General features: G+C 48.6%; 1 protein-coding gene across 13 annotated transcripts in view; it reads right to left on the reverse strand.

Annotated features, from left to right (window-relative positions):
• Nucleotides 1-17,331, reverse strand: part of LOC123771040 (serine-rich adhesin for platelets) — a 116,818-nt gene that overhangs the window by 21,457 nt on the left and 78,030 nt on the right. For all 13 annotated transcript variants that reach the window (XR_011223782.1, XM_045763303.2, XM_045763311.2 and 10 more), the window contains one exon: nt 30-4,579. Coding sequence is in view for 12 of the 13 variants with exons in the window: in XM_045763303.2 (XP_045619259.2) it covers nt 30-4,128 (4,099 nt within the window). In the remaining variant the exon portion in view is untranslated. The remainder of the gene's footprint in view (nt 1-29; nt 4,580-17,331) is intronic.

The following is a 17,331-nucleotide window of genomic DNA, read 5'->3' on the forward strand; positions in this document are numbered from 1 at the left end:
AAGACAAGGCAGCAGAAGGTGCAACTAACCTTTAATCTCGTTGGTGCCGATGGCGCCGATGGAGTTCCTGTAGAAGGGTACAGCTGAAGACGACCTCTCAGCTTTCCTCAAGGTCGGGTGCTCTACGTCTCCCTCCTCTTCCTCCTCATCGTCGTCGTCATCATCATCAAAGTCGTCGGTAAAGGAGGAATAAGATTCACCATCATTGCTGTCCCCCTGAATTGCTGCAGAGGTTTCCTGTGGGCTCTCACTGTGCGCCTCTTTTGGAGAGGAGGTTTCCAGAGGCACAGACAGCTGAGTCACCAATGGCGTTGTATCCTCCAAAGTCTCTGTTGGTCCAAAGTGCTCCTGTTCCTCCTCCCCTGCAGGCGGTCGAGGCGCGGACCGCTTGTTCGAGCTGGATCTTGTGGCTTTGGTACCAAAATCCAAAGCGGCGGAGAGCAAGGAGCGGTTCGCTTCGAAGGTGGACCTGGACTGGTGTCTAGTGGACTCTTGACGACTCGCCAAAGGAGACTCCAGGGATCCCTGACCCAACTCCATATCACAGTTTGTGTTTGCTTTTATACTGTCATCGATCTCGTGGTAAATGGTGACGTCGTCATCATGCTTCGTCTCGCATGACGACCCGGAGGAAGAGGAGTTTCTCGTTGTTGAAGCACTTGAGACTATCGTGACTGGGACGTCATACACTGCCTCCACCGGGTGCCGCCCACCTAGGGAAGGTACTGAGGGCGCTTGCATGGTTGGAGGTGGTTTTTTCTGCTCGGCAGCCAATTTATACACAAGCCCCGGTCTACCTTCTGGCTGTGAAGGTGAAGACGCCTCCAAAGCTCCTGATGCGGAGGAGGCCGTTTCAGCCCTGTCTTCCGCATGTAGAGTTGAGAGGTTAGGTGTCGAAATAGCTCCTGAAAGGTTCCCAATTGGAACTTTTGGGGTGATGGGTGATGGCGTTGCATATATCCTCGACCTGCTTCCTGGTGGCTTAAGAGGTACTTTGGGTTTGTCTCTCAATATTGGAGGTTTGGGCGTTATTACAGGTTTGGCTCCTGGAAGACCCTTGAGACAAGACGTCGAGGCATACAGAGCCGACTTCTGGATCCCTGCCGTCGGTGTTGGAACTTCTGGCTGCGACTTTATATCCCGCAGGAAATCTGAAGTCTCCTGAGTATGCATGGCTGATGGAGAGTTGTAGGTGTCGTCGTACATGTTTCGTGTAGGGGACGAGTGAAGGAATGAGTTCTGGGGCGAGGTCGTCGATATCAATATGGGCGTCCCAAAGGTCGTCATAAGGCTAGATGTGCTTCCTTGTCGGCTTGCAGGAGTTTTGGGGTTTTCTGGAAGACTCTGATCACTGCAGGAAGATCTTGGGGTTTCTGGAAGACTCTGATCACTAAACGTTCCTGGAAGACTTTGATTTGATTGCGTTCTTGAAGCTTCAGCGTGACTATGATCAGATAAGTTCCCTAAAGTATCTGAAGTAATTTGATTGGACAAAGTTCTTGAAATCTGTATGTGACTGTAATTAGATGGTGTTCTTAAGGTATATTGTTGAAGGTCACGATTAGATGAAGTTTTGTTAAGTTCTAGATTATTCTTATTCGAGGAAGGTTTTCTGGGAACTTCTGGAAGACGTTGATTGGGTAAAACTCTGTTAGTCTCTGAAAGATTTTGATTAGACAGTGCTCTGAAAGATTCGGGAAGACCTTGATTTATTGTGGTTTTGCAACTTTCTGGTTGAATTTGATAAGTGCTGCTGGAAGGCTCTTGAATTGTCTGATTACTTATATTTCCAGACGGTATTGGAAGCGACTCGCTGGAAAGTGTTGTAGAGGTATCTTGATGACTGTGGTCTTGGGAATGTGTAAGGCTTTCAGTTCTTTGTTTCGAAGAGTTCCTTGTGCCCTCTGTTGAACTTTCTGCCGAGTGTGGCTTGGCGAGTTTTTCTTCATCTTTGCCATTTGAAGTTTTGGAGTCCACATCAAGTTCTCTCTCTACTCCGGGTTTTATATCATCAAATAATTTTTGCTGCACTAAAGCAGAGGAAGATTTTAAGATCATATTTCCTGGAATTACTGAAGCCCCTCGAGAAGAAGTTTCTATTTTTTTGTGGCATTCAATGGGTGATGGGGACTTGCTACTTGCTGTGAGGATTGGACTTGTTCGAGGCTTACAAGTTCCCGGAGGACTCCCTTTTGGAGAGGTCTTGGGATTTTCTGGTGTAGTTAACTGAACTGGATCATTTGTAGCTTGTCGCTGACTATGACCCATCAGGGATTTTCTAGGGGATGAAACTGGGGCCTTCCTAGTTGGATTTTCTGTTTCACTGCCAACTGCAGAAGAACTTCCCTTGGTGAGTGTACAGGGTTTGGCACTGTCTACATCTTTATTGAGAGTATTTTGATTTTGTTGTACCTTGTGAGATGGAGTACCTTCACTTGGTGCCACAGGAGATGGCGTTCCAAGATCCGATGATGGTGATAGTGATGGTGGTGACAGTGATGATGGTGATGATTCTCTTTCACAATCTGAATTAAATGACGTTTCAACAGCAATATCCTCCTGTGTTTCATCATGTTGACTGTCGTCAATATTCACAGTGTTCACCTGAGTTTCCTGCCTTACTTCTGCTGACTTGACTGTTTCATCCACGACCGGTACACACATATCGTCTATAGAGGTAACTTTGACTTTCTTTGTCTGCTCCTGGAGAAACACTTCGTCAATAGAAGTGATCTTCCCCATGTTGGTTTTCAGCTCCCCTTCTAACACGCTGGACTTTTCCACCATCTCATCCTCCCTGGCGACGTACTTAGGTTTGATGCCCTTCAGAGGGACCTCTTCACCGTCCTCCGGGATTCCCGTTCTGACCACTTCGCCGTTTTTCATAGGAAGGACCTGGTTGACGCGAAGGTCATTGTTATTTCTAGCGATCAGCGGCTTCGTTGAGACCAACGGTGGAGAGCGTTTCAGCTTCACTTTAGCTTCCTGTTTGTCGTCTTTTTTCTCTTCTTGCTTTGCCTTTTCATTCTTCAGTCGATTTTCCCTCCCCAGTTTTTCCAGTGCCTCAATTTCTGCAATGATCATCTTCCTCTTCTCTTCTAGTTCTTCGACGGACGGGAGCAGCTCATCAATGTCCTTCTTCAGATTATCATTGTCTGAATTGAATTCTGTGTTCTTGTCCGTTAATTGTCTCAAGGCCCGCTCGTCTGGGGTCAGGTCTGCTAACTTATCGTAGTCATCGTCATCGTCCTCGATGTCGTCGTCATCGTCATCGTAGTCCACGTCGCCGCCATAACCAATAATTTCCTCCAACTTTGGATTGAAGGTTATGGATCCGCGCTTGCCCTTCGGAGCTCCGGAATGTTTTAGGATGCTCACTGGAGAGCGTTGGGGGGATGGTGTGGGTGAATGGGTGTCCTCTTTAACTCGGGTGTCCTCCATCTTGTCCTCCCCGAAGTTGTCACTGCCTCCCTCACTCTCCAGGGAAGAAGTGTCACTGTTGACAGCGGAGTAGGACACCTGGTACGAGCAAGTCGAGGTCGGCGAAGAAGTGCTACTGCCATCATTACTCGCCTCCGACCCCAGATCACTACTCACATCCCCTCTGTCTTCTTTGTACTTGCTCTCCTCTTTCTCGTTCTTCTCCTCGTCTTCGTTCTTATCGCCCAGGAGCTCGGTAAGAAGCCTGGCCTCGCTCTGCGACGTCTTCACTTGCTGAACCAACCGAGAACTTCGCAGACCTTCCTTCTCCTGCGAAGTGACCATGTCGCTCAGCATGAGATTCTTCTGGTTCTCCTGACTCACCAGTTTTGACACGCTCCTCATGATCTCGGGCGACCCGAGCGCCGAGTCTGACTTGTCGATCATGATAGACTTCCAATTGTTATTGTAGTAGCCTCTCTGGTATACCCGGCCGGCGACACCCATATACCGCCTGGATCCACCTCCACCACCGCCCTCCGTGCCATTCCTGCTTCTGGAGAAGCCTATATCATCATCTTTGTGCCCTCCATCGTTAACTCCTTCACCCCCTCCTCCTCCTCCATGCTCTTCCTTGGACTTGAAACAGTTGGAGCACAAGTCCTTCCTCCATGTGTTCTGGACGAAGGTCTGACAGATGACCGACATGGCTTCAGCGGCCCCCAGCTTAACGATTACGTTACGGCAGTTGAAATGTAAGGTTGAAGCACACCAAAGGGAAAGTCGACAAAATAAAAGGGGAAGTGGGGGAGAGTGAAGGCTAGAGTAAGGGGAAAGGAGCAGTCAGTGAAGAGGAACAGTGGCAGGACAGGGAGCCAGGGGGAAGAACTAAAGGATAGACACGAGGGATAATGAAGGATAGAGTAGTGTACCCGAGGATGGGGCTAGTGAAGGACAGGGCCGGGTGCCACAACAATGAGCAGGGGCAGAAAAGGGGTCAATTTGTCTTACAAGGTGGCAAAGGAAGAGTCTGAGGATGAAAGTGTGGCGACAGGAGCACGGATAAGGGGGCTCGAGGCGTCTTAGCGAGTGTTCATTGTGCTTCAACTCACAGTAGCAGCTTGATGCTCTCATCTCGTCCCCACCATTCCTAGTCTCCCTGTAGAAAAAGGAAACAGAACATTTAAAAAATAATTAAAAATAAACTCGTAACTTAAGACTTTAAAGCTAATCTAGAACAATTTGAACATTTTCTACATGTTCTACATGAACATTTCTACAGTGAACTTGCAGATTAAACTGTTGGCTATCCTTGTAGCACTCAAAATTACTGTAAACACTGCAGCAGACATTTGAATGACTTCTTGAATGATGAGGAGTCTGAATGAAGTCATTCATTACTAGCATGAAATAGTTATAACCAAATAGTAACGTATTGTCTCCCAAGCCAGGCAGATATATAAATGTGTGCCTGGCTTGTATGCCCGACAACCATTTGGGCTGGCCGGTAGAGCGACGGTCTCGCTTCATGCAGGTCGGTGTTCAATCCCCGACCGTCCAAGTGGTTGGGGCATCATTCCTTCCCCCTCCCCGGTCCCATCCCAAAATCTGATCTCTTCCCAGTGCTATATAGTCATAGTGGCTTGGCACATTTCCCTGATAATTCCCTCCCTGGCTTGTATGCATACATTAATATGCATCTTCAATAAGGGAGTCAAACTGTTGTGGATTCACTTCTCACATTGGACTGCAGGAACAAGATAATGTTGATGCCCCTTGCAAAGCTTGTGATAAATAGAGACAATGGTGAACGTAATCTTGCACTATTAAATACATCTCTAAGAGGTGTCAGTAGACGAGAACGTAGAAGAATATGGAGAACGTACAAGAGTTCAAACACGATCTAGCAGACCATTTGTTCATACCCGCTTGATCTATATCTGATAACTGCCTATACCCGATACCTGCCTATACCCGATACCTGCCTATACCCGATACCTGCCTATACCCGATACCTGCCTATACCCGATACCTGCCTATACCCGACACCTGCCTATACCCGATACCTGCCTGTTCATCACAATGAAATGTTAAACACTTGTAATGGGCAACTAAGTCTCAGAAGACTGACAGACGGCGCCACAGCTCGAATACGTCTTGGCTACAAGCATATCTGGCAGTTCAGCTTGCATTTTTTTTTGTTTGGCAGGGATATTCCTGCGCTTAGGGGAAAATTGTAAATATTAAAATACCCGCTGAGATCTGATTAAAGGCCGTTTGTGCTCACTATAATCCTTTTTACGCTACGGCTCACAGATTGAGTATAGAGTACATCATATACGTGTCCTTACCCTCCCCCCTAGCCTCACCCCACGTGTCCTAACCCTCCCCCCTAGCCTCACCCCACGTGTCCTAACCCCCCTAACCCCCCCTTTTCCCAGGGCTGACAGTTTCCCGTTTCATCTGGTGAGGTGATCCAGGCAGAGTAGCATCCTGGTAGCTACCTGTCTCTGGTCCCATCTTTAATAACAACTCAAGATTCTTACCGCTTCATCATACCCCTTTTAACCCATATTGTATATATTATTTCATTATATATATATATACCAAGCCACATCCCCTCCCTTATGGTACTGTACTCAAGCATGGCACAATGTCTTATTTCCGTTTTCTTTCTCCACTATTTTTTTTAAGTCGTTGATCGGGTCGCATTCCGTGTAGGTTATTTGTTAAGTTTTCCTTCTCTTATTCATTGTATCACTTCCTGCCCACCGGCTCTCTTCCTCCATTATTCTCTTCCACCTTTGTGTGTCCACTTTATCCCCCATGTCTGTGTGTGTTGTCTCTCTGTTTCCTGGTTGGACGGGTTCATTGTGTCGACCGCGCTCTCTCCAGAGAGGCTTGGCGCGTAAAAAATAATACAAAATTTGGCGCGTAAAAATAAATACAAAATTTGGCGCGTAAAAATAAATACAAAATTTGGCGCGTAAAAATAAATACAAAATTTGGCGCGTAAAAATAAATACAAAATTTGGCGCGTAAAAATAAATACAAAATTTGGCGCGTAAAAATAAATACAAAATTTGGCGCGTAAAAATAAATACAAAATTTGGCGCGTAAAAATAAATACAAAATTTGGCGCGTAAAAATAAATACAAAATTTGGCGCGTAAAAATAAATACAAAATTTGGCGCGTAAAAATAAATACAAAATTTGGCGCGCACCTTCAAGAGTAAACAAACACTCTTGGGCTTCTCGTCCATCGCTAGAAATTCTCCAATGGGGGAAAAAAAAGTTATATAAAAGATTCCAAGTCCTTCCTGTGTACTCTTTACACTGGATTTTAGATTTTATTTTTTTTCCTTTCCTGTTTCGTTTATTCAGCTTTTTACTACCGGTTTTTTTACAGGATTTTTTTTGTTTTTTTTTAATAGTTGTAGAGTTGGTTTACATTATTTACGAGACAGGTTTAACATTATGTTGTGGTGGTATTTTAGGTCGAAGGGCATTCTTACGGTGAATAAAAAGATCCCATAACGACCACTAAACAGTTGGGCAGTAATTGGAGACGCTCTCCTCCACCTTGCCAGGCCTAAGGATGCCTGGGAGAGGTCCTGTATAATAAATGAGAGAGAGAGACACAGGTATAATGAGGGAGAGAATACCCCCCCCCCTAGTACCCTTTAGAGACAAGAGAGGGAGGGTGGGGGGGGGGGGGAGGAAGAGGAAGGCGTTCTCTGAGCTAAGAATGGCGAGGCTGGCGAGTGGCTGGTTGGCCATCAACGGCTCCTCCACCAATTACTCCCAGTTCGAACCCCCCCTTAAGAAATCATTGAAGGGGAGAAAAACACGTCAACAAAGAACCGGAATAGAAAATGAAAGCCGAGAAGGTGGTGTTGTGTTAAGTATAGTGATGAACCGTGCTGTGAGGAGATGGGCAGAGCTGTGAGCACACAGCTTCTCACCATCTCTTCCCTCCCCCCCCTTACCACTATTATACGTCTCCCATACACCATTCCCTGCCACCATTATATTGCTATACTCCTCCCCTACCGCCACCATTCTCTCCTGTCCATACACCTATTCTCGCCATTCTTTCCCATATACCGTTCCACTGCCATGGCCCTTCCATGTCCGCCACTTTCGCATTTACCCCCTGCCTGTCCCTGGGGGGCCACACCCCCTGCCTGCCCCTGGGGGCCACACCCCCTGCCTGCCCCTGAGAATGTCCACCAACGTTTCCCCAACAAACGTAACAGCATCTTCGTTACCAACCATCAAGACAGTCGACCAGCACGGGAGACATCTCCCGTCACGCAGGGTGCAGTCGCACCTCCACAGATCTCCAGTATCATCTATTGATACTGGTAATGGCTTAAAAGGGCCACCACTTACGGGCTATTCATGCCCGTGCCACCTTTTTGGGTGGCTTAATCTTCATCAATCATCAATCAATCAGTCGACCAGGCCAACTGGGCGATCATGCAGCCAGTCACCCCAGGTTCATACTACCGACCCACCACACACTAGAAAATGAAGGGACGACGACGTTTCGGTCCGTCTTGGACCATTCTAGCAATCCAGGACGGGCCGAAACGTCGTCGTCCCTTCACTTTCTGGTGTGTGGTCTGGTCAACATATTTTAGCCACGTTATTGTGACTCCTCGCCCATCATGCAATCCCACAACACTAACTCCTGGCCTCCTCTCCTCTTGAGGTTATCTTGAGATGATTTCGGGGCTTTAGTGTCCCCGCGGCCCGGTCCTCGACCAGGCCTCCACCCCCAGGAAGCAGCCCGTGACAGCTGACTAACTCCCAGGTACCAATTTTACTGCTAGGTAACAGGGGCATAGGGTGACAACTCTGCCCATTGTTTCTCGCCGGCACCCGGGATCGACCCCGGGACCACAGGATCACAAGTCCAGCGTGCTGTCCGCTCGGCCGACCTGGTTGATACCTGGTTGATACCTGGTTGATGGGGTTCTGGGAGTTCTTCTACTCCCCAAGCCCGGCCCGAGGCCAGGCTCGACTTGTGAGAGTTTGGTCCACCAAGCTGTTGCTTGGAGCGGCCCGCAGGCCCACATACCCACCACAGCCCGGTTGGTCCGGCACTCCTTGAAGGAATAAATCTAGTTTCCTCTTGAAAATGTCCACGGTTGTTCCGGCCGGCTCCCTCCTTACAACCTTCCCAACCATTTGTGCCCAACCCGGGAATCGAACCTGAAATGCTCAATTCCGCGTGAAGAACAAAGCCGCCTGTACCGAGATCGGGAAGTAATGATAACCAGAAACCACACGACAAAGGTGAGGAGGATACTTGACTTGGCAACAGATGTGTGAGCAAATATCTTGTGTGTTATCTTAGAGCGTGACCATGCGCGCCCAGACAAGCCTTGGCTCACCTCAGCCACGTGTGTGTGGAGATTAAGCCACCAAAGAGGTGGCACGGGCATGAATAACCCGTAAAGGCACACGAGTACATAGATATATGCTTAAGGTACAAAGTTCTGAAATAGCCAAAACCAAGCTGGTGACAAAGTTATATATATACACGGTTGTTCGTAATGAGAATAGGTAAATAGGGGGGGGGGGGTTCGGCAATCGAGTCATAAATGAGTGAAATAAACTACCAAGAGGTTTCATTGAAGTAAATAGCCCCCCCCGGCCATTTGGTGATTGTCAGGGTCACGTGACAATTAGAGCGTGTACCTGTGCACGGCTCAGTCCTCACTACTTGTAGACTCAACCACATTCGTCAGAGTATACAATGCCATAATGAACATTATCCACGCCTTGCCTTCCCCCCCCCCTTCACCCCTAGCCCCAGCTCTGTTTACCCCCCCCCCTTCCCTCCTACCCCTCCTCCACTCTCCACCCCTCACTCCCTGGTATGCCACACCCACCAGGAGGAACCAGTCCTGCCTGTTGTGAACAAGACTGGAGTGTGAGGTGTAGGGTGTGTGAGGGTGTGGGGAGGTTGTGAGGGTGTAGGGTGAGAGGGTGTAGGGTGAGAGGGTGTAGGGTGAGAGGGTGTAGGGTGAGAGGGTGTAGGGTGAGAGGGTGAGGGTGTAGAGATGTGTTAGGGTGAGAGGGTGAGGGTGTAGAGATGTGTTAGGGTGTGGCGGCGCTGTGCACCACAGGGGCTGGTCGCCGTGGAAGACCCTTCACTACACCAGGTGCCCCGCCCACGTCGTGCCGGCCTTCACACCGAGGGTGTGTCCTGGCCAATATGCACCTGGGGAACACACACACACACACACGGTGTATGTAAGGGCTAAGAGGTCTTGGCACACGGATTTATCACAAAGACCTGTAGGGAGGGGGTGTAATGAGCCCAGCCCCCCCTCCTCCCTGCCTTGATATGGTGAGTGGATTGAGTACATGCGAGTACTGTCCTCTGGTCACTCTCCCCCCCCCCGGTCACTCCCCCACACACGGAAGGCTGCTCCACCAGTGTGAGGTGGAGGAGTGTGTGAGGGAGGAGTGAGGTGGAGGAGGAGTGTGAGGGAGGAATGAGGAGGAGTGTGAAAGGTCCCCTGCCCACACACCTGTCCCCTGCCCACACACCTGTCCCCTGCCCACACACCTGCCCCCTGCCTACACACCTGTCCCCGTCTCGTTACCCAGAACCTGTCTTCCTCACCCCCAACACCTGTCCAACACTGCTGGCTCCAGCCCCTAATAAAGCCCCCTATACCCATACCCCTGCCCCCCCCCCCACACACACACCTGTTGCTACACCTGCCCACTCCCGTTACACTCCTAACTATAGATAAAAAAGCATAAACCTCACAGGGTTCGGTTCCCACTAAGTTAAGCCTCGCCTGACCTTCACATTCGATTATAGTTTGTTTACATAAAACACATTTGAACCGCGTGACGGCGGAAGTATTTGCATGGTCGGGGGCCGCACAATGGAATTTACATAAAGCCGCTAATACGCGCGCACACAGCGTTTCGGGCACGGACCTCTTGCCCCGAACACAGCGTTTCGGGCACGGACCTCTTGCCCCGAACACAGCGTTTCGGACACTAACCTCTTGCCCCGAACACAGCGTTTCGGACACGAACCTCTTGCCCCGAACACAGCGTTTCGGGCACGGACCTCTTGCCCCGAACACAGCGTTTCGGGCACGAACCTCTTGCCCCGAACACAGCGTTTCGGGCACGAACCTCTTGCCCCGAACACAGCGTTTCGGGCACGAACCTCTTGCCCCGAACACAGCGTTTCGGGCACGAACCTCTTGCCCCGAACACAGCGTTTCGGGCACGAACCTCTTGCCCCGAACACAGCGTTTCGGGCACGAACCTCTTGCCCCGAACACAGCGTTTCGGGCACGAACCTCTTGCCCCGAACACAGCGTTTCGGGCACGAACCTCTTGCCCCGAACACAGCGTTTCGGGCACGAACCTCTTGCCCCGAACACAGCGTTTCGGGCACGAACCTCTTGCCCCGAACACAGCGTTTCGGACACGAACCTCTTGCCCCGAACACAGCGTTTCGGGCACGAACCTCTTGCCCCGAACACAGCGACTCACAACATGTGACATAGACGCGGCCCTCAGTGTGATGGGTTTTAGTACAGCGTGAAGCAGGAAGTGTTTGGTGAGAGCGGCGTGTGTCAACCACTGTGCCGCCCAGGTGGGGGGCGTCGACCGTGACGTCACGCCTTCACACCCCGCCAAAACAATTAAAGGGAAGGTTTTTGGCGCGCGGATTTTGGCGCGAAGGGAGTGTTAACCGCGAAAGATCCTTTATTGTTGGAATCTACTCAAAGAATATCAATATTATTGGGACATTTAATTTTAATTTATTGATTTTTAATAAGTATTCTACAGAGCGCAGGCGGGAGAGATGCATAATAATCCACACTTATAAAATATTAGAGGGGGCTGGTTGGAAATCTGCACATGGAGGTAACATTACACGAGGCCAGGAGGCATGGCAGGAAGTGCAGAATAGCCCCGTTGAAAAGCAGAGGTGCAATAGGTACTCTGAATGAGAACTATCAACATCAAGGGGCCCCAAGATTTTTCAACACATTTCACCTACACAAAAGGGGCAATAACTGGCCAACCTCTCATGGTGTTCAAAAACAGATCGCTACAAACTCTTTCATAGGATACCTGATCAACCAGGCTGCGAGCTGCCACATCTAACAGTCTGCCTGACCACACCATCAGCCAGAAGACCTGGGGCCTGATTCACGAAACAGTTACGTATATACTTAGGAACATGTACATCTTTCCTTAAGGTTACATTTATTAAACAGTTTACAAGCATGATAACTTCCCAATGTACAGGTTCGTAAGTACTTTCGTAACTGCTTCGTGAATCTGGCTCCTCGTTAGAGACCGGGCCGCGGGAACGTTGATCCTCGGAACCATCACAAGGTAAGGTAATTGGCTCCATACGAGGCGCAGAGTAACCCAACCGGCTATATTAGGGTGAGACCCTAGACATACATATAGACAGATATACATATAGACATATATATATTTTGGTTATTATTGCTACACCCAACATGGCAACAAATGTAAACCCCAGCCCCGAGGACTGAAGTTTCCCCAAGACCTAGATGTTTCGTATATTGGTATTTATATTACTTTGTGTTTTCACAAATCAGTGCCATCTTTACCCATCAGCGTGTTGATATTGTGAATGTCTTTATTGACAGTACTATTACTAATAGTCACCATTGACAGAACCATTATAACCAATTATTTTACGATGCTTGAGGATCGCGTTACAATGACTATTACTATTCTATTACTACTTTAGTAGTAACGAGTTACTACTCTGCCTATAATGCCACGACTGTGTCACTTCCCACTGAAGATTTGTCATACTTTGATCGACTGATTGATTGATGAAGATTAAGCCACCCAAAAGGTGGCACGGGCATGAATAGCCCGTAAGTGGTGGCCCTTTTGAGCCATTACCAGTATCAAGAGCTGATGCTGGAGATCTGTGGAGGTGCGACTGCACCCTGCGTGACGGAAGATGTCTCCCGTGATATACTTTGACCATTCATGTTATATAATTATAGTGATTATAAATAGTGTTGCACTGTTCTGTGTTGTTTTGAATGTGTTATTTGTTGACATTGTCGACCAGGGGGGGGGGGAGGGGGCGTATTTCTCGACACCAGTCAGCTGAAGTGATAACTGGTATTAGAGGGGATGTCTTAGAGTGGAGATTTCAATTCTACACAGATAGTTATCTTGCCAAGAGTGAGAGCAGGAGAAATGCAGAGAGTGAGAGGCAGAGTGAGAAGGGAAGGGAATTGTCGGGAAAGCGCCAAGCCATGGCGACTCTATATAGCACTGGGAGGGGATAAGGATTTGGGATAGGACGGGGGAAAGGAATGGTGTCCATTACATAATAGTTTGACAATGGAGATATTACAGAGTCATAGGGGAGCTGCTGTTTATTATTAGTCTTCACAATACACTACTTGTTACTTAATCTCATATGTCGTTTATCTACTGGAAGCGAAATGTTGATACAGTGCAAACTATTATGTATTAGCGATAAGACCTACCATTAATGTATGATGACTTACTGTAAATATGGAGCTCTTGTAATAGCACTTTCTCTGTAACTAGCTGACATTGTAACTATAAGGTGTAAAGCATAGATGAAACTGTTTATGTAATAATCTAAGATGAGGTCTGATAAAGACCTTTTGTGCCCTCTGTAATGCTTTTTGCGCTACCGCTCACAGGATGAGTATGGGGTGCACAATAAACTAGCCGCCTCCGGCGGCAACAATCAAATCAATGGTGTCCAACCACTTGGACGGTCGGGGATTGAACACCGACCTGCATGAAGCGAGACTGTCGCCCTACCGTCCAGCCCAAAGTGGTTGGAGTGAGGGAGTGAGAGAGACAGAGAGAGTGAGTGAGAGACAGAGAGTGAGAGTGGGGGGAAGGGGGGGGGTGGAGACCGCTTCCTACACCACCCAATCCATTCCCTTTACTCTTTAGCCATACGAACATGTCCGTGTATGGCTGTGAATGACTTGCTTGCCTGTGTGTGTGCAAGAGCTGCCCCACCATGTTCCCAAGTGCCTCACATTCTCAACAGTCTCTCCTTAGGATTTAGCGCCTACTGCGCTAAATCCTTCTCAATATAGTGATCAAGTCACGTTCGATTCTTTCTTTCTCTAGTTTCTGGTAAAACACTAATAGGGTATTTCTGAATACTCGGGTTTCTGGCCAGGTTTCAGGCCAGTTTGGTAGGAATTTGGCGAGATGTAATTGCAACCTTGGCATGAAATTTGATGTGCTTTTATTGCACGTTTCGTCTGGCTGTTAGACTTATCTGACCACATTTGGTTGGTGTTCCTGGTGTTTTTTCTTCGTGTTTACTACCTTACCTTGAGGTTACCTTGAGGTGCTTCCGGGGCTTAGCGTCCCCGCGGCCCGGTCGTCGACCAGACTGATCAACCAGGCTGGTGGACGCGGTTGCCCTGACGTATGGGACGTACCAAGCCTGAGCTGCTCCGCCAAACGTTTCCGCGACCAACAAGAGACTCGTGAACCTCCTCAACGTTTATTGCATACGTGTAACTGTGCAACACCGCGGAGAATAACTGTATTGCAAGAGGGTGTCGTAACACTCTTCCCCTTCTCTCTCTACTCTCACATCTCTTCCTCCCTCCCTACTTCCCCCCCCCAGTGAGAGGGGGGTTTTCACCCCCTCTCCACATCCACCCCGCCCCGTCTTCCTATCACAGTAGCGCCCCAACAACGGGACGTTATCTTGAGGTTATCTTTAGATGATTTCGGGGCTTTTTAGTGTCCCCGCGGCCCGATCCTCGACCAGGCCTCCACCCCCAGGAAGCAGCCCGTGACAGCTGACTAACACCCAGGTACCTATTTTACTGCTAGGTAACAGGGGCATAGGGTTAAAGAAACTCTGCCCATTGTTTCTCACCGGCGCCTGGGATCGAACCCAGGACCACAGGATCACAAGTCCAGTGTGTTGTCCGCTCGGCCGACCGGCTCCCTCACGTTGGGAGAAGTGTCAACCAGAATCACACATTACGGGTGACAGCCTGCCTGTGTGTTGTCAACCTGTGTCTCAGAGAGCTTCAGCTATTGGGACCCAGTCTCACAGTGAGGTTCCGGGTTCGATCCCCGGCGGAGACAAATGGGCAAAATGTTGCTTTCACCTTGATGCCCCTGCTCACCTAGCAGTAAATAGGTACCTGGGAGTGAGACAGCTGCTGCTACATGCTAAATATATGTAATAGATATAAGAGAGGAAAAATAAGATTGATTAGAAAGGCGGAGACCAAGAGCTAATAGCTCGATCCCGCAGACACAAATAGTAAATACACAGCGACTCTCTTTATTTGAAGATTTTGTTGCATCTTTGAATGGTGGCGTCCACGCGTAAGAGTCTATCTGCTTCCTATCTACCTTCTATCTATCTATCTGGCTTCTGTCTATCTAGCTAGCTTCTATCTATCTATCTATCTATCTATCTAGCTTCTATCTATCTATCTATCTAGCTTCTATCTAGCTTCTATCTATCTAGCTTCTATCTATCTAGCTTCTATCTAGCTTCTATCTATCTAGCTTCTATCTATCTAGCTTCTATCTATCTAGCTTCCCCAGGGGGTTAAGAACCCCTGGGGAAGCTGCGCCCCTGAACCCATCAACCTTCAACCCCTGACCTCCTCCCCCCACCCCCCCTCAACTCCCCCAATCCAAAATAATTCCTTGTTAAGCGACGAGACGGCTGATATCTAGGGTAAATACCGGCACGACGAGCCTGCAGTTTGGGAGAGGTCACACACAGCCCCTCCAAGGTCAACGGTAATTAGGAACGAGGCTGGGTCACCCCCCCCCCCCCCTCACTGACAACCGCTGGTATGCATACAAATGTATTAAATAGGAATAGCGTCTAAACAATTAAAGACCGTAATTACAGCCGGTATACTTATTGTTATGTAATTACAAACTTAATATGTGAGAGAGAGAGACAGAGACACAGACAGACACAGTGACAGGGGGAGGGGGCGGGGCGCGTGAAGGTGAGAGGAAAGTGAAGAAGTCGTACATCCGCCACCCAACTCACACCAACATGTCAATAATCATCAAATCCCCACTCATACTCCCCCCCCCCCCCCGTCAAAGGTTTATAGTTACTCTAAGTCATCAGACTCATCTTAACCACCTTGTTAACTATTGCCAAGCGTGAAGCAGCTCGCCCAAGAGAGCACGTACGACATCATAAAGCTCCTTCGTAATTTGGAGTGATCGTACGACCTACGTACCCTGTCTAATCTGAAACTCATTCACATACCTCACTGAAATATTGAAAATTACAGTTTATTACCCATGATAACGATAACTTATCATAATAACGAAGACTCAGGAGTTGTAAAATTCCAGGCAAGATTGCTTGCCTGCCTAGATAATGTGTATTATTCAAATTAACGTTTTAATTAAGAAACATATTAACGCATTATCATACCTTAATAAACCACAACTTGTTTAATGTAATTGTAGCCGCTCTCTTGCTCAATTACTAACATTCATAACAAAAAAGTAATTGGAAGATCTTGGATTACTTTTCCCCCTTGCAGTATTTCCCAATACAAATTTCCGCTGAATGTGATGTTTTGTGTTTTGAAAAGCGCGGGAAAACGGAAGTGGCGGGCTGTGATGGCGCCGGCGGAGTCATACACACCTTGCGCAACGGTGAGTGCGCACGATGGCAGCGCTGGTATTAGACGGCAGGAGGAGAGGGGGGGGGGATGAAGAGGTCATAGACAGGATGCGTCTCAGGTCAGAAGGTGAGAGGTGAGGTTAGAACTTTCTCAGCCGGGAGACAAGACAGCCGCCAGATGCTGTTAGTGGTCTAGTTCCTGTCGCGGAGCGGGAAGTGGATGTCACGCGGCCCTGCACCGCGCCGAGGGGAAACAATTAGAAAAAAAGGGGAAAAACAGAGGAGAGAAAATAACACATAGGGTAAAGACGTTTCGAAAATAATAAAGATGAAAGACGATGGCTAGGCACATTAATATCTACAAAAACTGAAGTCAACCAAGTCTCGTAATATCATAAAAGTCAGGTTTTAGCAGGTCAATATTCCAGACCTGACAAACTTCTATGCACGCAATCGCTGAGCCCGGGTTCGATTCCCGAATGAGACAACAATAATTCATCTTTTGTTTCCTTTAGCCCAATGCCCTGTTCATCTAGTAGTAAATAGGTACCCGGGAGTTAGTCAACTGTTGTGGGGTCAGTAGTTCCACTTTAAGGGGACTTCAATACAATCCTAAAGTGTATACATACATACATACACAGGATTCCTGTCCCCGAAAACGTGGATTATTAAGATGGTTGTCGCGGGGCAAGAAGTAGCTGGTTGCACGGCTGCATTATCAAGAATAGTTTTTTTTATATATTTTTATCATAGAGGCTAATTATTCTTCTCATTCTGACTTTCGCGTCCTCAACACAGGTCACCTCTCTAGCACCTAATCACCATGATTAGTCCACACAAAAAGGTTTTAACGGGGAGCGGGGCAAGTAGCACGGGCTATGGTGAGCCCGTAGTGGACTTACCTGGCCCAGGAGCGGGGCAAGTAGCACGGGCTATGGTGAGCCCGTAGTGGACTTACCTGGCCCAGGAGCGGGGCAAGTAGCACGGGCTATGGTGACCCCGTAGTGGACTTACCTGGCCCAGGAGCGGGGCAAGTAGCACGGGCTATGGTGAGCCCGTAGTGGACTTACCTGGCACAGGAGCGGGGCAAGTAGCACGGGCTATGGTGAGCCCGTAGTGGACTTACCTGGCACAGGAGCGGGGCAAGTAGCACGGGCTATGGTGACCCCGTAGTGGACTTACCTGGCCCAGGAGCGGGGCAAGTAGCACGGGCTATGGTGAGCCCG

The sequence above is a fragment of the Procambarus clarkii genome, chromosome 65 (genome assembly GCF_040958095.1).
Source record: "Procambarus clarkii isolate CNS0578487 chromosome 65, FALCON_Pclarkii_2.0, whole genome shotgun sequence".
NCBI lineage: Eukaryota > Metazoa > Arthropoda > Malacostraca > Decapoda > Cambaridae > Procambarus > Procambarus clarkii.